The following is a 22441-nucleotide window of genomic DNA, read 5'->3' as shown; positions in this document are numbered from 1 at the left end:
GACATTACCCAGTGTTATTAAAGATTATGAACCAGAAATGTTGACTTGTATATCTCACCACAGATGCTACCTGACCTGATCAATACTCAGTTTTTATTTCATTAGAAATATAACACAACACGGAGAAGTTTTAAGGGGGAACTAGAGAGGAGTGAAACACTAACTCAAACCCTTGTTAAAGCTTGAATGCCAGTTAGGAAATGATGTTTGAGAGTTCAACCTTTGTAGTCTCAAGAGACCATCCCTCCAGGAACCCCCTTGTCCATTCATCCTTTCCCACAAATCATCCCCTCCATACCTACCCTAGTGAGGTGGTCTAGACCCAGTTCAACCAGAAGAGTTTAACTGATTGATTATCCCATTTGTGCAAACAGCAAGGCATCAGGAATAAATGAACTAAAATTAGAGAGTTCCAACTTTCTGGCTCAAACTGGAAACAGAAAATGACTGTATCCGTTGGCACCCCATTTAAACATGTCCCAGAACATGCTAGCAAAGCTCATTTAACATGTGGGTAATAATCCCTGGGTAGCTCCTCTAAATCATTTGTTTTTGTGGGGGTTTTTAAAAAAATCTGTCCACCCCACCCCATAGTCCTTTTGTGCATTTGGTTTTCTCAGCACCAGTCGCTTTCAGGTTGTGATGTAGTCCTGAAACAGATGTTAGGTGAACTCTCTTTTGATATGCCTAGGGCCTAGCATCTGTTTCAGTTGTGGGTCCAGGCAACTAATATGAAGGGTGGCACATTTCTAGTGCAGTATTGCAGTGTGGGGCATGTCTTTTTTTTAAACATGGATGAGCAAAATCAGCAGAATTAACATGGTTGGGATTTGGCACATGGTCTCCAAAGTTCAAAATTATATTTGTCTCAATACTGCCTTGTTTATTTTTAAATCTAAGTAAACATAATGGTGATTTGAAGCTTGTAGACCATCAGCCAGAGAATGATGATGAATGTAGACCCATCAATCTGCTATGGATATTCGGCTTATCATTTACTTAAAATATTATTTGTCTAGAACCTGATTAATGTGATGGGTATGAAAGAAATCTGTTCATTGCTTTAATAATAATCAATATAAAGATGACAGTCTTATTTTTTCTGTCTATTACAGAGCAAAAAGAACAAGAATAACAGGAAAGAAGCCAGAAAGGCTATCAATAAGCTTCAGCTTCACACTGTCAGGCGTGGAGATAGGGTAAGGCGTGATGGAGAATTAGAGTTCCTTCACTACAACAGGTGCTCTCAACCTGCAAGTAGTTTGGGGTTTAAATGTTTATCACTTTCAGTATTTTTATCTAATTATTATCAAAACATTGAGATATTAATTTTAAAACTCCACTTCCCACATTGAATCTCAATGTTCCTTGTTTTCTGTGCTACATCTTTGGCATTTTCTCTGCAGTAGCTAGTCGTACTTTGTTGTTTGTTATTGTGAGATACAATGATCCAATCTTCAGATCCCATTGAGAAGAGTGGTGTGTTTTATTACCATGGCTTGGACCATTCTTATCCATTATAACATTTCTGCAGCTTTTTTTTATTTAAATCCCAACCTATCTGAAACCACTGATTCCTTTTTTCTTAGTAATTCCCCATGGCCATATCTAACCTCAGTTGAAGAGAGAAAGCTCTCCACTTCTAAAGCTAATCATTGATTCAAGATTATTCAGGAATGCAAAGGTTGCTTTTCTTAAATATAAACCACTGTAAACTACCTTCCAAAAACTGAAGCGAAGAACTATTTTATTGTTTCATTAAAAATCAAAACTATTTGTTTCGCTGTACCTGCCATTTCCACTCTGTTTTCTCTGTTTTGTTGCTGGTTTGTCATAGAGTCCTTCATTTCTAGCCAAGTTCTAGTCTTCTCCAGCTTGTCCATAACACTCACCACCTGTTTACTTGAATATAGTCCACATTGATTACACACAACTTTCCTTCTTGGACAAATGTAGCTTGATATTTTAAATAGTACTATTCATCCCACTCTCATTCATCCAGATATTCCTCTTGTCACTGAAACAGACATCCTTAACCTTGTGATTGTTGCCCATCTCTGTGCTCCCTCTTTCTTCAGTTGAATGCATTAATGTGTGTCTTTTCCTCAAGCTGGTGTTTAATCCCTTTTAATCTAATTTCTGACCAGCAGTAGTTTTGAAACTGCCCTTTTTCAAAATCACACTCCATTCTTTGAAAATGTCTATGATAAACTATCCCTGTATACTGCTTAATCTCTCTGCATCTTTCACTAAATCCTATCTAAAGACCCCTTTATTGTCCAGATGTGCTTTTGGTTGACACCATTCATTTTTATCGAGTTCAGGCTAAAGAATAGCCAACAATAGCCTCTTTTCTAATTGTTGAGCTGCCACGAGAGTTACTGAAGAATCCTTCTTTGGTCCTTTTTTTTAAAATTACTTGGTGGTTATCGTTCGAAGACTCAAGATCAGATTTCATGTGTCCACTGATGCCACAAAGCTCTATTTCAAACCGCCTTATCAGACAACACTACTCCATAGAAATGACTAAGGGGTTTTGACCTCAGCGGTTTTTGACCTCAATTGTTTCTTTTTGCACAAGGGAGATCTGACTTGCTACATGAGCAATTCCTGTATTTTCTTTTTTTTTGTTTTAGTTTTCCAGCATTAGCAGCTTTTTTTTCTTCAATTAGTTGAAAATAAATTTCTTGCAACTAAATACCAGGAATTGAATTTAGTTGCAAAAATATGATTTTCAACTCCTTTTTGAAAGCCATTGTCTTTGTTCTCAGCACTGAGTCAGACCAAACCCAATTTTTTTGTTTGGATTAGAAATGTTTGAATTTCATTCATTGTTTGCATTGTTCACAGCATTGCCTCCCTCAGCTCCTGATTCAGGTCATCTGCAGCTGAAAACCTCTCCTCCATGTTTATGCTCCTCTTGGAAATGACTGTTCCACTGTCCTTCAGATTCATTTTCATTAATCCTTTGTAAATCAGCTCTTCCAAAATTGTAGCCTCTTTACTTTGTTCTAAGTCTTAACTACTCATTACACTTTGTACTTTCATCTACAATTGATCCCATTTCAACCACTGTATTAGATTCAAAACAAATCATTCTTCTGTCCCACTTTTGATCCTTCCCCCTTACCAGTGGCTTTCAAGCTGCCCCCTTAAACTCACATACTATAAATAATTCCTATGCCATAAGTGCTCTGTGATTAGTAAGTGTTTACATATGTGGTATGTGAGTGGGAAGGGAAGATTGAGAACCACTGCTCTAGACCCAATTGTTACTGAAATATTTTTCTCGAGAAAAATTGTCATTGGCCCATCTCCTTTGGAGTTATGAATCTGTGCACATAATAAGTCAATTGGGTACAATTAAAACAAGGGTTTTCAAACTTTTGATGGAAAGACACTCACATACTACCTTAAGCACATGGCATAGGGATTGCATAAGGTGGAATGTGAGTTTGGGGGGCAGTTTGAAAACCACATAATCCATAAGTTTTGCAAGTCTGAGGTATATCACACATTTTAATCACCCTTCAATTTGAAGCTGTGTTTTTTTTGGCTGTCTTTCTCCTGAAGCACTCAATCTTTGTCATTGTAAAAATGATCCTGAAAACCTTCAAGATCCGTTTATTGTCATGTGTAATATTACATTTTCTGTATTATTACAATTTTTTTTGCCTGCCATAAGCAGTCTGTATTAGTATTGTCTTGTGCCGCTTGCAGTATGAGAGAAAGAGAAATAAAAGAGAGCCCCCCCCCCTCCGAGACATTGATTATCCAAGGATTTCCTCCAGCATTCCCACAACTTCTGCAGCCTCACAGAACCTTGTTCGATCCATTGACCACATGAGCTCCAGATCCCAACGTCTGCTACGATCATGAAGCCTTCAGCGCCTGAGGTCCTTTGGGTCCCCTTCTTGCTTTCAGCCAGCAATCTACAACCTGTGCAGGTCCCTCAGTCACTGAGGCCCATGTTGGTTTGCTGCTGTAGTCACTTTCACTGTAGGGCAGTTCCCTCCACTTCTTCTTCTCAACAGCGGGTGTTCTCCTTGTTTCTGCTGCCCTTCACTGGTCTGCTGCTCCCCTCGTCTGCAATCCCTTTTGGCCACAGCTGCATAGGCACTGTCATCTTGGGCACAGACTGCAGTTCCAAGATTTTAATTAAAAACACCATTAGGTCCTTTAACTGGCTGTTTAAAGCCTGTATGGAGCCATTGACATTTGGACCAGGCAGTTGGACCCTGCAGAGTAGCTCCACATCCTCCCTCCTGGGTGCACACCAGTGGCAGAGTTGTAAGCATATGATCGAATATTTCCTACGGTTAGATATTAGATCTTTATTTTATAATACTCATCGAGGTGCCTTTTGGATATTTTATTACATTGGAGGTACTGTGTCAAAGGATGTTGTTGAATCTGAGTCCAGTGTAAACACTCATCCAAAATGATACATGAAACTGTTATGAGCCCAGAGGACCCCAAAACCCAGCAGCAATAGGTATTCACCAAGACAAATGGTTACTTAAACAAAAGTTGCTTTTAATTATCTTTAAACATGAAAACAGAATCACACTTTAACTTATCATGATTGACTTAACTAACCTAACTTAACCCCCTTCTAATTCTAAGTGCACATGTATGTAATGTGTGTGTAAGTTCAGAAAAGTTCTTTGATTCACAGTCTAATCTCACTTTTCATTCCTCCAAGTTCACTGGTTGCAGGCAATTCTTATACTGTGCACAGAATTTAACAATTATAAAGTTCACCAGGCTTTGGTGCTTGAAAGGTAAATGGTTACCACTCAGGAAGGTTCTTGTCGGTTTTCAGAGAGAGATTTGTAGTTCCAGGACAAAAGCTGATTCCTTGTAACCAGCCACTTCAGTGTCTTGCCAAAGAAACTTGCCCCATCAGGGTTTTCCGGATGATAAACTCTTTCTTTCAGGTCACCTCAGAGTTCCTTTTTGTTTCTCTTATTTCAAGTGAAACATTAGGCAGCCAGTCCTCTCTTTTTGCATGAACCACAAGGGCTTTGATCAAGCTGAACTAAGCACTCACAACCAATCTTCCAAATGGGGTTTCCACAAGCTTGCCAACTTGTCCTGTTTCTCTCTCTCTCTCTCTCTCTCTCTCTCTCTCTCTCTCTCTCTCTCTCTCTCTCTCTCTCTCTCTCTCTCTCTCACATACACACACACATAGAGAAAGTCTGTTTTTCTCTCTATGCTTGCAAAATCACATGACCCTCTTAGAACAGCAAGTTCCACTCCAGACAGCCTGCGGCTCTGATGAGTTCTTTCATCTGTTTCCTTTTTGTAAACAACAGTCCATTAGTGAAGTCTCATGACACTCGCCAAAGCTTTTGCAAAGGCTCTTGGCGCCAGACTGTTTAGCATGACCAGAGCTCCAGTATTTTAAATAAGATCTGTTTTAAAGTGTTTGTATGTGACCTAACCTAAAAAAGCTTTCCCAATTTATCTCCCAAAAACTATCAATAATCTGTCACAAAACCTATTCATTTTTTTGCTTTCTGAAACACAAAATGTAAATGTCAAACACCAAATCTTATTTTTCAGTCTAGCCCTGACCTCTCTTCACTTTCTCAGTTTTGATGATGTAGATCTTCTTGCCTCTGTTGCGGTTGTGGAAATTTGAAGTGTATGTTCTGGGCGGAGAAATGGGAGACAATAATTTGCACTAAATGAACAGGCTCTGCAAGATGTGGATGGCCAAAATAGCCTGAGTTCAAAGCTCCCAAGTCTAAGTGGAAAAAACGTTATTAAAAGCATTCACCATTTAAGTTTTAGGAGTATCAGAAAGATTGTTTTTACAACATTAATATGGCTAACATCCTTACATTTGTGGGTGCCACGACATAGAAAGGACCAGAAAGCCATAAGGAGTGTGCAGCACTAATCCACCAGAATTCTATCAGAGATGGGAATATAGAAATGCTGAAAAGGCAGGTTTTAAAATGGCATGGAAGCAAGACAACATTGTCCTGGAAGGTACTAATCTTTGATTTTTTTTTTTTGCAGCAGGTTTGATGATCCTGCTACTTTTTTATTTAACTGTTAAATGTTGTATATCCATGTTTTCAATTCTGATTTGAACTTGAAACTGTTATCAACGTAATTTACTTCCTCTTTCACTGAATCCTTTCTCTCTGCTCCTCTCATGCCAAAACATATTTATTCATTTTGCACTTCCAAATATGATATTAGTTATGGATCAATATGTGTAGCAGTTTGCCCTGCTCTTTCACTTCTAAAATATTCTGATATGTATTTAAGATCAACACTCTGTTCAAATCTTCCACTTCAATCTTTTCCAAAACACCTTTTCTCAGGTTGTCATTGCTGTCAAGGTGACCAGTCAGATGACTCCCAATTTTACTGACTTAGCCCCTTGCCTCTGCTTTCTTTTGAAAGTCTGGTTCTGAAAATGGTTTTTATTTTTGTGTGAGCAATACAACATACTCTGGTGGTGTTTAAAGTGAAATTCATGCATATTATTTTGTTCTTGCACCTTTCCTTGAGGGATACAAGTTCATCAGAATGTGTAATGAGAAATCAGGCCAAAATTGGGCACATTGCTTTATTAATATCTTCTGTGCAAAGGAGTAATTTGTGTAAACTTCACAGGCAGCTCTTTTATGAAATCTACTGGATGTTGGACAGGTTGTAAGTCTGGGCCTCCCTATTTGGATTTGGTCATTTGCAGTGGAGGGTGGAATGCTCCTGGCTCTGCAGAAAGTTTTCATGATTTTTAAAAATGTAGCTTTCATTGGTTGGCACTGAAGAAATCATTGGATCAGCCTTGCCACCAGCTTTGTCCACCGTGAACAAATGTTCACAACTCCTTTAACAGCATGGAGCCCTGGTATGATCATTGGAGACCCAATATCTGTTTAAGGCAAACACTTGGAGCATTTTAAACATTGTCTGTTGTTCAATGTAGTGTTTTTTTTTTGTTTTTTTTTTAATTTTTTTTATTTTTCACACCATAAATCACATTAGCCATGATATACACTATTTCTTTTCACACATATACAGTGACTTTTTCTCCCCCCCCCCCCTTTCCTCCCAAACCATCCCCCCACCCCCCCCTCATCCATTTTAGGTATACAATCTAGGTTGCATTAAGCCAGTCAGACAATGTTGTCATTCAACAAAATTACACCAGAAATTCTACTGAGTCCATTCTTTTCTTTCCTTCTCCTTCCATCAACTTAGGTAATGTTTGTCCCCGGTAGGTTTTCGCTATTGTATTTAATGTAAGGCTCCTATACTTGTTCGAATATTTCAATATTATTTCTTAACCAATATGTTATTTTTTCTAATGGAATACATTTATTCATTTAAATTTGGTAGTTTCTTCCTTTTAATTTGGTTATGTGTTCCATTAATATTTAAAGACATATAGTTCAGCGTAGCCCTTTTATATTTTGTTTATCTTCTCTTTCCGTTTTTCCATCATTACCTTTCCTCCTTTTCCATTTCTGTTTTCTTATTTTCAACTCTTTATAAGACAACATTCCTACAACATCTAACATTTTCCTTATTCTCCTATTTCTATCTTATTTATCCCCAATCTCCCCTTCACCTCCTGAGTTGTCCTTTATCCCTTGTCGGACAACCACATCTCCCCTCTGCATTTGGATTTGCGAATCCACTCGCAAGCGTCAACTGATTTTGCAGTGACCGCTATTTCCCCCCACCCCGCCTCCCCCAGAAAAGATTTCACTTTTCATATGTCACAAAGGTCCCTCTTTTAATTCCCTCCTTATTCTCTCTATTCCATTACCTTCCCTTATTAATTCTTGTCTATACTATATATATTTTCCTCTAAGTACAGATACATTCATGTATGCTCATTGTCTCTATTCACTCTTATACCTCTTTACCTGCATACATATCAATCGTGATCATTTTTACTCTCATTACCCGTCTTCATCCCTCAGTCTATTTTTGTCTTTACCCACATACATATCAGTCGTGATCATTTTAACTCTCATTACCCGTCTTCCTCCCTCAGTCTATTTTTGTAATTGTTCTGCAAATTTTCGTGCTTCTTCTGGATCCGAGAATAGTCTGTTTTGTTGTCCTGGAATAAATATTTTCAATACCGCTGGATGCTTTAGTATAAATTTATACCCTTTCTTCCATAAAATCGCCTTTGCTGTATTGAACTCTTTTCTCTTCTTTAGGAGTTCAAAACTTATATCTGGATAAATGAAGATTTTTTGCCCTTTATACTCCAGTGGTTTGTTGCCCTCTCTTACTTTTTCCATTGTCTTCTCCAGTACCTTTTCTCTTGTAGTATATCTTAGGAATTTTACTACAATAGATCTTGGTTTTTGTTGTGGTTGTGGTTTAGAGGCCAATACTCTATGTGCCCTTTCTATTTCCATTTCATGCTGTAGTTCTGGACATCCTAGGGTCTTAGGGATCCACTCTTTTATAAACTCCCTCATATTCTTGCCTTCTTCATCTTCCTTAAGGCCCACTATCTTTATGTTATTTCTTCTGTTATGGTTTTCCATTGTATCTATTTTTTGAGCTAGTAGTTCTTGTGTCTCTTTAGTTTTTTTATTAGATTTCTCCAATTTCTTTTTTAAGTCTTCTACCTCCATTTCTGCTGCTACTGCCCGCTCTTCCATCTTGTCCATTTTTTTTCCCATTTCTGTTAAGGTCATCTCCATTTTAATTATTTTCTCCTCTGTGTTGTTTATTCTTTTTCTTAAATCCTTAAATTCCTGTGTTTGCCATTCTTTAAATGACTCCATGTATCCTTTAATAAGAGCAAGTATATCCTTTACCTTGCCTATCTTTTCTTCTTCTATTTCACCATACTCTTCCTCTTCTTCTTCCTCTGGGTTGACCATCTGTTGTTTCTTTGTTGCCCTTTCCTCCTCTTCTATCTTGTTTCTATTGTCTTCTGTGGTCTCTTCTTGCTGCAGGTGTTCTGCAGCTGTCGTTGCCGGCTGTGGAGATCGACTCCCCAGCTGGTCCCCCCTCCCGTCGGTGTGTTTTTTTTCATTCGCATCGCGCATGCGCGAAACTTCGCGCATGCGCGGTTGCGCACTTTTGCTCGGCTCTGCGAGCCATTTTTGTAGTCCATTATTTACCGACCTGAGGGAGCGGGTTTCTCTCTCCGCAGCGGGCCTCTTCGGACAGGTAAGGCCTTCACCTTTTTCCTCCTTTGTCTTCTCTTCCTCTCTTCTTACCGTTGCTTTCGACTTTTCTTTTTTTTGTCGCCATCTTCTTTCCACCTTTATACTCACTTTTCTGTAACTTTTATTTCTGTGCCTTTGTGTTTTCTCTTGTTTTTCCCGACTTTTCTGGAGAGGGCTGGAGTTCACCGTCCGGCCACTACTCCATCGCGTGACTCCTCCCCGTTCAATGTAGTGTTGATGACGCCCTAAATCGAAACCAATTTCTATTCCAGTATTCTTCCGGAAAAATTCAGTGGTACCATTGATGTCCACTGTAAATGGCTAATGGTGGTACAGTTAGCTCAGCAGTTAGCGCAGCAGTTAGCGCAACGCTGTTACAGCACCAGCGATCGGGACCAGGTTTCGAAACCCTCGCTCTCTGTAAAGAGTTTGTACGTTCTCCCTATGTCTGAGCCGGTTTTCCCAGGGGGCTCTGGTTTCCTCCTACCCTTCAAAAATGTACTGGGCGGCATGAGCTTGTGGGGTGAAAGGGCTTTTTCTAAATTTTAAAAATATAATTTTTAAAAATGTATTTTTGCTGAACAATTTTTATGATTGCCCATGGGTCAATTATAAGTCAAACCCTGCCCACCCATCTAATGCGTGTTAAAATGGAAAATGTGGCAAAACAACCCAACTAACAATTAAAATCAAATCACAATGTTTTCTGCTTACATATTTGTGAATCATATTTGCTGTTTTGAGTTTCCAGTTAATAAAATATCAATTTTTATCTCTATCAAAGCTTTGCTTAATATTACATTGGTTAGTGTGGTTCATCTCCATTTCAAATTGCCAGTAGAGCTTGTGCCTTTATTTAACTTTATACTTTAATTCTTGTTAGGAAATTAATTTGGACATTGAAGGCTGCGCTGTTTGCATTGAAGGGTACAGATACCGAGATGTTGTACGAATTCTCCCATGCAAGTATGACACCTTTGTGTTATTGTTATACATTGTGAATATTTTAACTTGAAAGAACATCTAGGAATATAATTTCTAGATATAAAGCTGATGATTACTTCAAATTTTATAGAAAGATAAAGAATTTTGGAAGTATTTTCCTGTCTCCTTCAATTTGCTACAAAATAAATATGCTTTTGACATGAGGAAATAGATTATTGTTGAGCCACAGTGATCACTTTAAATAAAGTAGAAAATAAATCAGGCTTTAGAAATAGTTCCTTTGTAGCAGAAAACCTTGTTCGCCATCCTAAAAGGGACCAGTGATGACCTACTTTCAACTTGCTTAGATGAATTCATCTCAAACAACCCTCAAAAAAAAACTTAAAATCATACAGGACTAATATGCTGCTTGACTGTGATTTCATCCACTTCCCTAAAAGTTTATTTCCTCCAGTTTTGGCACATTTTGACCATAGTGTTGGTTATAGAATGGTGCATCATAGTAACTGGCTTAGGGCAGGTACATGGGAACACTTCTAATTTCTTCCATGTTACATGCCATCATAAATTGTAAATAACAGAACACCGTGATTAAACTTATTATTTGGAGAATGTGTATTAATTCTCCAGATAGTGTTTACAAGATTTGGAATGCTATAATTTTCAATGAAAAGTTTGTGAAAAGCCATCATAAAGGTTTTGAGCTTTTCTTAACTTGCAGTGTGTGTCAAGCATGGAAAAGATCAATAAGGTTAATGTCCTTCCCAAGGAAAGAATATTCCTTTTTTTTCTCTCTCTTGCCTATTGCTTAAAAAAATATCGTGTAGATCCTCTTTAGGATGATCAAGTTACACAAATAGCGTTACAAGCTACACTTTGTCAAAATTTGAACTATTCTAACACTTCACACCAATCTGTAAGGACGGTTGTTAAAAAAGAAGTTCCAAATTCATAGATTTTTTAAAAATTTATGTGAACAAAGATAACAGAATTTGACTACATGCAATAATCATGAACTAGTTCCAAAAACAACTTTACAAAAAAAAACTGGCAAGCTGGTGTTTTAGCACCTACTGAAATCAATTCATGATTTTGTTCCTATCCTACAGACATGTATTCCATAGAATGTGCATTGATCCGTGGCTTCTTGAGCATCGTACCTGTCCAATGTGTAAGCTGGATGTCATTAAAGCACTTGGTTTTATGGTAAGTGATGGAAAAAAAAACACAGGATAGAGGAATTAGTTTTCAATTAACACAAAATAATGTTATTTGTAACTAATTAAATAAATATTTTAAGAATTTGTTTTAGGTCTCTTATCTCAGAATCAGAAAGTATGGGTTTAAACCGTACTTTACAGAGTTACCATTTTATACTGACATTTGCACACTCTGCTGAGTTACAGCTACACTGCAACAAAAAAAAAATCTATTTAAAGACGTTCAGACTGAAGGACTGTGTCCAGTGTTCGGTATCTGGACCCTTGTTTTTGTAATGTACTTAATGATTTGAAAAAAGGATGATTATTGCTAGGTGAGTAAGTTTGCTGATGCCATAGTGGACATGCTATGGTGGACATGCTATGGTGGACAGTGAAGAAGATGACTTGAGTTTACAATGGGATCCAGATCAGCTGGGGAATTGGGCCATCTGATTCAACTCTGTGAAGATTGAGGTGCTGTATTTGGGTAAATCAACCAGTGCTAACAACAGAATAAGTCTTGCTGTGGTGTTATGGAGTAGCGGGACCTTTAGGGTGCATATACATAGCTCTTTAAAAATGGCAGCTCAGGTAGACAACATTATGAAGAGAGCCCCTGGGGAAGCTTGCCTTTGTTGGTTATAGAATTGAATACAAATGTTCGGTTGTCATGTTGGACTATTGTGTGCAGTTTTGCTTGTCCAGCTATAGGAAGGATATTATAATGTTGGAAAGGGTACCAAAGTGGATTACGAAGTTGTTTCCAGGATTATGGAAGTTGAGTTATGAGAGAATGGAAAATATAGTGCTTCCTTTGAGAAATATTTGGATAATTACATGAATGGGAGGGAATTGGAGGGTTTTGGACCTAAGGCAACCAAGTGAGACTAAAGCAGGAGGGCTGTTTTCAGCATGGATGAACTGGGTCTGTAATCTTGTTTCTGTGCTGGGGGAGGTCAGACCTCTACAAAAAGGATGAACTGTACCTTAACTAGAAAGGGACCAATATCCTGGCAGGAGCTATTGGGGAGGGTTTAAACTAGCTTTGCAGGGAGAGGGAAATCATAATAAGAGCAAAGAGAATAGGATAGCAGCGAGTCAGGGAGTTATATCAGAGGAAGGAATTAATGACATAATGACATCAAGGAAAGCCAGGTGAGCAGACAGGAGATAGAGCTGTTCAACAGGAATACAGCTCATATGTCATCGATAACAGGCTTACGGACACTATACTTAAATGCATGTAGCATCAGAAACAAAGTGAATGACCTGGTTGCTCAGATTCAACTAAAAAGGTATGATATTGTGGCCATTACTTAAATGTGGCTCAATGAGGCATGTGATTGGAAGCTCAATATCCAAGGATACACAGTCTATAGGAAAGGTAGGCAGGAGGATAGAGGTGGAGGGGTGGCTCTTGTGATAAGTAATGACATTAAACCAATAGAAAGAAGGGACATAGGGTCTAAAGTGGTAGAATCAGTATGGGTTGAATTAAGAAATGCCAAGGGTAAAAAGATTATTTTAGCAGTTATATACAGGCCCCCAAATAGCAGCCGGGAAGAGGACTATGAGAAACAGTTAAAAGGATAACATCAAATTAATTATTGGAGATTTTGATATGGCAGGGGATTGGGAAGGATAGGAATTTACTGGATCACAGTAGTGAGAGTTTGTAGAAAACCTAAGAGATGGAGTTTTTGAACAGCTTGTTGAGAAGCCCACCAGGGGATCCGCAGTTCTAGATTGGGTCATGTGAATGAACCTGAGGTCGTTAGGGAGTTAAAGGTCTTAGAACCTCTAGGAAGCAGTGACCACAACATGGTCAAATTCGATTTCAAATTTGAAAAGGAAAAAAGGTTATTGGATGTATCAGTTTTTCAGAGGAATAAAGGAAATTATAGTGGTGTGAGGAAAGAACTGGCCCAAGTTGACTGGAAAAAGCAAACTAATGGAGAAACAGAGCAGGATTGGAAGATATTTTTGCAAATATTAAAAAGAATACAGGATAGATATATTCCTAGAAAAAGGGAAGTTATCAAAAGAAAGATGGTATCAATGTGGCTAACAAAAGAAGTTAAGGCTAAGATAAAAGCAAAGGGGAGGACATATAATGAGGCAAAACTAGTGGGAAATCAGAGGACTGGGATTCCTTTAAAAACTTACAGAAAAAAATAAAGAAAGTCATACAGAAAGAAAAGATGAGTTATGAAAGGAGATTGGCAAACACTATAAAAAAGAAACTGAGTTTTTAAAATATATAAAGAATAAAAGAGAGACACGTGTTGACATAGAACTGATAGAAAATGATGTTGGGGAAATTATAATGGGTTACAAAGATATGGCAGAAGAATTAAATCAATATTTTACATCTGTTTTCACAGTGGAAGACATTAGTAATATCCATGACAGACAAAAGCTTCAGGGAATAGAGTTGGAATCAGTTAAAATTACTAAAGAAATTGTGCTAGGTAAATTGAATAGATTAAAGACAGATAAATCTCCCAGACTGGATGAAGTACACCTGTGGGTTTTGAAAGAGGTAGCTTTGGAGATTGTAGATCCATTGGTGGCAATCTTCCAGAAATCATTAGTCCCTGGCGTGGTTCTGGGGAATTGGAAGATTGCAAATGTGGTTCTATTGTACAAGGAAGGTGGTAGGCAGATAAAAGGAAACTATAGACCTATAAGTCTGATGTCGGTGGTTGAGAAGATATTAGAGTCAATACCTGGAAATGATGACAGGATAGGTCCCAGTCAGCATGGTTTTTTAAAGGGTAGATCATGTTTAACTAATCTATTGGAGTTTTTTGAAGAAATCTCAGGTAGGATAGATGAAGGGGAGGCTGTGGATGTTATTTACTTGTATTTTCAAAAGGCTTTTGATAAGGTGCCACATGCTAGGCTGATAAATAAAATGAAGGCCCATGGAATTGGATAGAAAGCAAAGGGTTGAAAATAAGGGATACTGTTTAGAATGGCTGCCTGTAACAAGTGGTGTTCCGCAGGGGTTGGTCTTGGGCCGCTGTGTTTACAATTTATATTAATGATTTGGATTGTGAACTAAATAGTTTTGTGGCCAAATTTGTGGATGACACCAAGATAGGTGGTGGAGCAGGAACCGTTAAAGAAACCGTAAAATTGCAGAGGGATATAAATAGATTGGGAGACTGGGCAAAAATATGGCAGATGAAGTACAATGTTGTAAAGTGTTCGATATAAACAGGCAGAGTATTATCTGGATGGGGAGAAAATTCAGTCCTCGGAGGTGCAAAGAGATCTGGGTGTCCTTGTGCAGAGTAATCTAAAAGTTAATGCCCAGGTGGGATTGGTAGTGAAGAAGGCAAATGCTGAAGGAGTCACATGATGCAGTAGTGGCCAGTAGGGTAAAACTAGCCCTCTCCAGAAAAAAAGAAAAAAAAGTCAAGAAAAGACAAAGTTCAACAAATATAAAATAGAAGATAAAGTTGCAGAGAAGAGAAAAAAGATGGCACCCAAGAAGGAAAAAGTAAAAACAATGGGAAAAAAAGAAAAGGCACCAGAAAAGAAAGAAGTACGCCTTACCTGCACGAAGGAACAGGGGGCCGTGGTGGCGAAGAACATCCGTTCTCCGAGGTTGGAGCCAGCCCTGCGGAGTCGTGACCCCCCAACCGTTGGACTGCAAAAATGGCTCTCTGAGCCAAACAAAAGTGCGCAAATGCGCATGCGTGAGGAGTTGCGCATGAGCAGTGCGCAATCAAAGCTAAAAGAAAACACCGACGGGAGCGGGGCTCAGCCGAGGAGCGGGCAACCACAGCGCGACCAGCTGAGGGATGCCCGACACCAGGGCTCTCAGCTGGAAGATGAGGAAGGTGGCAGGAGAGGGAGTGAGGTACCAGGCGAGAAAGAAAGTCGACAGGGTGAACGGCAAGAGGAGCAGCAGCAGGAGGCCCGACAGATGAGCAGCCCAGAAGGGGAGGACCAACAGCAAGAGGCCCAGCAAGAAGAGGCCCAACAAAGTGATACAAGCAACTCATCAGGAAAATCAGAAGAGACACAGATACAAAGAGGAGAAGAAGAAGACACAAACACAGGTACAGACACAGAAGAAGAAGACCAAAATCTTCACAGAGAAAATATAAGGTAAAACAGATGGACAGAATAGAGATAAAGCTTTTGTTGAAGAACAAATGAGAGCATTAAAAGAATGGTTGTCATTAGAATTTAGTGCAATTAAAATAAAAATGAAAAGAACAGAAGATAAAATGCAAAGATTAGAACTAGTCATGACAGAAATAGGGAAAAGAGTAGAGAGTGTGGAAGAGCGGAGAACGGCTGTAGAAATGGAAGTAAACGACTTGAGGAAAATTGGAAGAAAGTGACAAAAAAATTAAAGAGACACAAGAGTTGTTATCTCAGAAAATTGGTATGTTGGAAAATTATTGTAGGCGAAACAACATAAAAATTGTGGGCCTGAAGGAAGATGAAGAAGGCACAGACATGAAGGAATTTATAAAAGGATGAATCCCGAAGGTCCTAGGAAGGACAGAAATGCAGGAAGAAACGGAAATAGAAAGGGCACACAGAGCACTAGCTCCGAAACTGCAGATGCATTAAAAACCAAGATCCATCTTCGTAAAATTTTTGAGATATACCACAAGAGAAAATATACTGGAGCGGGCAAGGAACAAAATTAGAGAAGATAATAAACCATTGGAATACAAGGGTCAAAAAATATTTTTTTTACCCAGATATAAGTTTTGAACTCTTAAAGAAGAGGAAGGAGTTTAATACAGCAAAATCGATCCTATGGAAAAAAAGGTTATAAATTCATGTTAAGACATCCAGCTGTGCTTAAAATATTTATACCCAGGGAGCAAAATAGACTGTCCTCGGATCCAGAAAAAGCACAAGAATTTGCAGAGCGTTTGCAGCAGAAGGAGAGGTGAAGAGATGTAATAAGAATGAAGAACGGTGATAAAATATATATAAAGATGTAAAAACAATGTATATGTAAAGAACTAAAGAAGGAAAAGAGAAGGGAAGGAAGGAAGTAAGGGGGAAAAAAGGGAGAGTTTTGTTATATGTGTAAAAACAAAAGTTTTTTGGGGGGAGAGAATAACCATCACTGTGAAATCAGTTGACGCTTGCGAACAAGATCACAATCCAAATGGAAAGGGGAGTTGTGGTTTTCCGGCAAGGGATAAGGAGCAACTCAGCATATGGGGTTAAGGTAATATTGGGTGTGGGAATTGTTGGAGTATTTTGTGTTTTAAATGTGTTGTCATACATTGAGTTGAAAAAGGGAAAACTGAGAGATGAAAATGGGAAAAAGGGGGATGGAGGTGGTGAGGAAGCGGAAAAGAGGTGTAAACAAGATATAAGATGGCCACGTTGAACTATATGACTATAAAAATTAATGGAATACATAACCAAATTAAAAGGAAGAGGCTGTCATCTCGACTTGGTCTGAAGGTTCTCTTTTTGTTTCTTCACATTGGTTAAAACCTGTCTCTTGGATCTTCATTTTGATCCATTTTTAATCAGATATATTATTAGAAGAAAAACCTTTTTGTAATAAAATTTTATTGCTGACTACAATATTTACTTCTGTGCTAGATGGATGGATGTGAAAACGTTGAAGTAGTTATACCAGAGTCGGTACCTGACAACATTCAAGATGATAATTCAAACAATCCTTCACAAGAAGGAGCAAATGCTGAAACAAACACATTCCCTGGCTCTCCAACCTTGGAGACTTTACAGCATGATGATAGGCTAATGGAAGAGGATGAAGCTGTAGCCTTAATTGGTATGTATATTTGTTCAAATTTTCTGAGTGCAATAACATTAATCCTCAAGCAGTCTCTCATAGACTATATAAAACTTTGGGTGAGGAAGTAGAGAGATCTAAATAATATGGTTGATAGTTGCTTGGTGGTAGCTATGGCTTGACATGGATCTAGTAGCATTTCCAGCATGACTAGAGATGTGCCATTTGGGAATCCTGTTGTTTTCTTTTTGTTCATCTTCCATCATCCTTTGCAGCTTCTAGAGCAGACAATCTCAGCGGGGGTCATACAGCCCCTGCTGGGGGCCACAGCACATGTAAGAGGGGGGGCCTCCACAGACTGATATCCTAATTTTTTTTATGTAGTTGGTTGGAAGAACTAAGCTTGATTGCTAGTCAGGAAAGGGGGCCCATAAACTTTGAGCAGAATCCTAAGGGGATCTTGGCCAAAAAAGGATGAGAATGGCTGATTTAGTGGACAATACACACAACATCTTTTGTCTCAGCAATTTTTTAGCTTGGATAGATGTTTGACCTCTCCTCTGAATGATCTGATAAAAATAAAGCCGTAGGAACTCTTCTTGTTTTTCATGCAGTCTTTATCTCACAGATCAATGTCTCATTTAATTTAAGCTTCTACACATTATCTATCAGTTCCATTTGAGTTCAGGGTTGTAATTTTAGTGCAAGATGCTGTAAAATGGGTAATTGTGAATTGGCAGCATCGAGACCATTGTGATTTTTTGCTGAAGCAAAATTGTATATATCAATGTAGGTCAATGTGTACATGTAATGCACACAGAGAATATGCCCCAACCCCGTTGTAATCAGCAATAGGTTTGCTTACAGAATATGTGGATTCTAATATGGCTCATGTTTTTACAAAAGAAAGATTTGCTTAAAACAATTTTTCTTTCCAGAAGCAAATGTAGAAAATCAAATAAATAGTGACGATTCATCTTGCCCTATTGGATGTTCAGAATCCAGATGAACATTTCTGAAGAAAGCAAATTGCAAAATTATGTTCTTGGAAGAGAAATGAAAAAAAATTGTATACAGTTTGATGTGTGCAACAAAATAATAGGTTATGTATTTTAATTCATTGCTTTGCATTTCTGACTGGTTAAAATAACCATGACTGTATAGAGAAACTATGGATAATTCTTATGAGTTTGTGAAATGTGTTGATTTGCTAACACATGGGACTCCTGTTTGTACACAACAAAATTCCTGTTCTTCCACATTTTAGAAGATAAGGTACTTGGTTAAGTGCCTTTGGCAAATTCTTTGTTTGTGACGCTAAATTTAGTTTTAATTTAATGCAATACAGGTCTATTTTGTTTTCTTTTCTCTTGTTCAGCCTATAAAGTATATTTGTAAATATGCTTCTTTGATTAGCACATGTTCAGTGGATTTGTATTGCCATTTTGTGAGGAATGACTGTCTGGAGAGTAATTTGTAAGCAATTTTCAGATTGTGATATCGTTGATGATCTTTAACTGGACTAGTAATGAATAATATTTCAGGGTATTAATCTGTTGTACTAGCTATCCCCTCTACCTTTCCACAGTAGTTATTGATAAAATATTTGAAGCAGCTGTTCCATTTTGTGCTAATTTGATTGCAACTGCAGCAATGTGAGTTCATTGAAGAGCACTAAAATATTGAATAATTAAACAGCTATTTGTTAATCATTTAATTATCACAATTGCCATAAAAGACCACAAATAGAATTGGATTGAAATATGTTTTGGCTATGCTTTACTTCATTTTGAATTACCTGCACTTCAGAATTTTTTACAAATCTACTGGTAATACTTTTCATGATCATTCAAATTCATCTCAGTGTCATGAAGCAGTGGTGCAGATTTATCAATATAAAGACACTGGTCATTATCGTAATACTGTGTCAACTTTGATTCAGGACAGAAATTGAAATTGGCAATATTTTATAATTATGCCAAACAGTCAAATCTTGTATTACTTTGTTTTATGGTAACAGAGCAATAAAGCCACGTGCCTTATGCCAACAATATTATAACAATAAGCTGCATTATACATGATATATAAAGTATGATATATAAGATGTATCATTCTTGCATTCTCTTACACAGTGGTTTTGGTTAGTAATTTGCAAAAATGCATTAATTGGGAAAAAAATTAAGTAATTTTAAAACAATTCTAACATAACTATGTAAAGCAAAATAGGCATTAATGCATGCCTGTGCTTTTACAAGATTTAAATTTCAACCTGTTCAATGCAGATTATGATTTGCTTGCATTTTATTTTTAATGGGTAGCCAAGATAAGAATGAAGTTCTAGAAGTCTTGAGTGTAATATTTTCTTTTACAGTAAATTAAATGTTAACAATACTTTCTAACTTTCTTTCAAACAAGATGCAATTTGTGGTGAAAAGCTTAGCATGAGGCTACGTTCCTGTAGTTCCTTTCATGAAATTTGCTTCAGTCTTCCATTTCATGGGTGTCTGACTGCGACTGTTTAAAATGTTTCTTGTAAAAGTTCGAAGGTCAACTTGCGATGTATATTTTTTTAAGGTTTAGGGTTTCAGAGGCCAGTCCCTTAGCGAAATTGTATACATGCAATAAACACACTTTGAACAGTAATTTTTATTGTGCTTTTCAATTAGTGTTTTAATGATATTCAGTTACTCAAATTTCAAGTTATTAAGGGCAAATATAAATTCAAGCCTAACTTTTAATTTCTTCATTTATTTTCTAATTTTAACATTTTATCCTTCAGGCACACAGCATTATAGAACACGAATTACACTCTTCGTAATATTCTTGCTGTTTTACTGTTTGCATTTGGAAAGGTAATTCCAAATGGGCAGAATTGAATGACCCAATACATGCCTTTAACTTCCATCAGTGTTATAAAATAATTAATTAGATGAATCTTAGATATTTTTATCTGTTTGAGGCAGTTTCATTCTTCCTTGCAGTCATTCCTCCTCACCCTCATTGCTGCTGTCCCCTTTCTCCTATCATCCCCTGCCTTTGTCAATTCCCCCACCTCCCACACTTTTTTTCAGATGGTTACTGGAATTTTCTCATATGTTGATGAAGGGCTCAAGTTTGAAACATCGGTTATGTATCTTTATCTTTGCTACATAAAAGACACTGTTTGACCTGCATTTTGTTTTTTATTATAATTAAAACTTTGATTGAAAAGTACATTTAAGGCTGAAATTTTCTCTCTACTTACAAAATCTACTATTTTCAGTCCACTCATTAAAACAAGGATCACAAAATAACAAATCCAGAATTTTTTTTAAAAACATACGCTTTGCATTCAGTGGGACTACTTGAGCAGAATGGTGTCTTGGATATTACTCCTTCCTCCTTTAAAACTGCTGGTGAGATCATGCCGTCTTGTAGAATGCAGAGATCAATTTGACAAGGATCTACAAATTTGGGAACTGTACATCATCAAGTTACAATAAGTACATGAAAGATGAGAATTCAGATGCTCTAATCTGGATTTGGATGTTCTACTGATTTAACATCTGTTTTTCTGGGGTTTTTTTTTCTCCCATTTATGGCCAAAACTTGAATGTGTAACATTTTTAAGAGACAAAAACTTGATTTTGCTACTAATCTGATGACTGGTTGTGAGAATCAGTGAAGGGGTCTTTTCTTTCTGATTAGAATGTAGTTGCTTCATTGGGAATATTATTTTTCATCACTGTTAAGTGAGATTGAATAGTTTCCCATTCAGACTTTCATCGAGAATGGTCAGCTGACAATCTTAAGTTTACCATGCCCACCCCCCCCCCCCAGCCCACAAACACCACCCCAAAGAAAATTTAGTTCCAATTACACAAAAAAAATACATGGAAGATATAAGATATTTTGGTTAAAGTAACCTAACCACCTTGATAGTTTCAAGTTTTCAAAGTAGCATGTTATTTATTAACTATTTGCATCAACTGTATTTAAATAATTTAAAGTGTAATTTATTTTTAATCATTCCTTTGTTCTTAAATGATGTCTGAACATTTCAGCAAATATAACTTTTAGCATTGGCTTTTCTGTGAACTGTGCCCAATAAACAACTTTTGTAATTCACCCCAAGCTATTGTTTACAATCCAAAGTGGTTTAACTTGTAAATTTCTGACTTTCCTGTGACACAGAGCAGTCGATCTGTGGTTTGTGACAGTAGGATTTTTTTAAGAGTTTTAAAAATGCAGTGTAAAGGCAGAGATTCTCTACCCTCATGCTCCAGGAGTGGCTCTAAGACGCCGACTCCATCCAATTCTTCCAAGGGGTAATCCCAGCGGGGGCTCGCTTCTGGCTGGGGGTGGGTGGGGGTGAGGTGATGACGTCGCGATGATTCCGTTAGCCTGCAACCCAGGATCTAACAAGGCGAGGCTAAACAGTTTGAGTCAGACAGAACCCTGAGTCATTCCAGCAGACATTTGTCTAATGAGCCTCCCTTGAGGTTGTTGCTCCCTGTCCTAGTTGTCCCCCCGCCCATCTTCACGGGGGAGTTCACCTCCTCTCGGGGATGCACGGCTGGATGTCAGTTTTGTCCTGGGTCTCGAACGATCCCCCTCCCCATTCTCTCCCTGCCCCATCAGTCCCCCCAGATGTGAACTCTGGAGTCAGGGGTCGGAGGAGGAAATGGATGGCCAGGCCGAAGAGGAGCACTCTGTCAGCTTCACATGCTGGAGAGGGTGCGCCAGGCACAGGGGAGAGCTGGCACACATCCCCAGGGACCGCAGGCACTCGCTCTCCAGTCCTGGCTGGTGGTGGTTGACCTATGTATATGCTTTCCCCCTCCTTCCAACCAACCAGCCTAAATAATGTTGGGGGTGCCTCCCTCTCTCTCTCCCATCCCTGATAGAGCTCTGCAGTCGGGGGTTGGTGAGAAAATGTGCTAGTTTTGCCTCTCTCCCTCTCTAACGACCCCTATTCCCTGCCCCCTCCCTTCTTCCTCCCTCCAAAAGTCCCCAAGAGAGAGCTCTGCAGTTGGGGTTCGGTGAGAGGGTGCGCTAGTTCACGGATCCCGCGGTCCTTGAACAACCCCCTCCCCTTATTCCCTGCCGGGCAGAAGCATGACCAATGGCCGACTTCGTTACCCATAATTCCCCACGCAGCTGGTTTCCCACAGCGGTTCCAGCTGCGTGGGGAATTATGGGTAACAAAGACAACCATTGGTTGCCGTGTCTCTATGCCGTCATGTTGACGAGTAGCGCCACGGTAATAGTCACCCCACCACCTCCAGCGGCTCTGGAGGCCGCCGCTCCACATTAAAGCGATCCTGGAGCCACCTTCGGCTGCTCTATAAAAAGGTAAGTTCCGATTTTTCTCCGCAGATGGAAGCAGAGGC

At 38.5% G+C, this 22441-nt stretch overlaps 1 protein-coding gene across 2 annotated transcripts in view; it reads left to right on the top strand.

The window, feature by feature from the left end:
* Positions 1–19712, top strand: part of LOC138739294 (E3 ubiquitin-protein ligase RNF149-like) — a 56734-nt gene extending 37022 nt beyond the window's left edge. Inside the window, exons 4-9 of one of the 2 annotated variants that reach the window (XM_069891059.1) lie at positions 1116–1199; positions 5872–6000; positions 10054–10136; positions 11225–11321; positions 16916–17108; positions 18008–19712. In XM_069891059.1, the coding sequence (XP_069747160.1) occupies positions 1116–1199; positions 5872–6000; positions 10054–10136; positions 11225–11321; positions 16916–17108; positions 18008–18078 (657 nt within the window). In that variant the 3' untranslated portion in view covers positions 18079–19712. The remainder of the gene's footprint in view (positions 1–1115; positions 1200–5871; positions 6001–10053; positions 10137–11224; positions 11322–16915; positions 17109–18007) is intronic. The other variant, XM_069891061.1, reaches the window with a different exon arrangement.
* Positions 19713–22441: the final 2729 nt, after the last annotated feature.

The sequence above is a fragment of the Narcine bancroftii genome, chromosome 7 (genome assembly GCF_036971445.1).
Source record: "Narcine bancroftii isolate sNarBan1 chromosome 7, sNarBan1.hap1, whole genome shotgun sequence".
In the NCBI taxonomy this organism is placed as follows: Eukaryota; Metazoa; Chordata; class Chondrichthyes; order Torpediniformes; family Narcinidae; genus Narcine; species Narcine bancroftii.
This window is presented reverse-complemented; position numbering and strand designations above follow the sequence as displayed.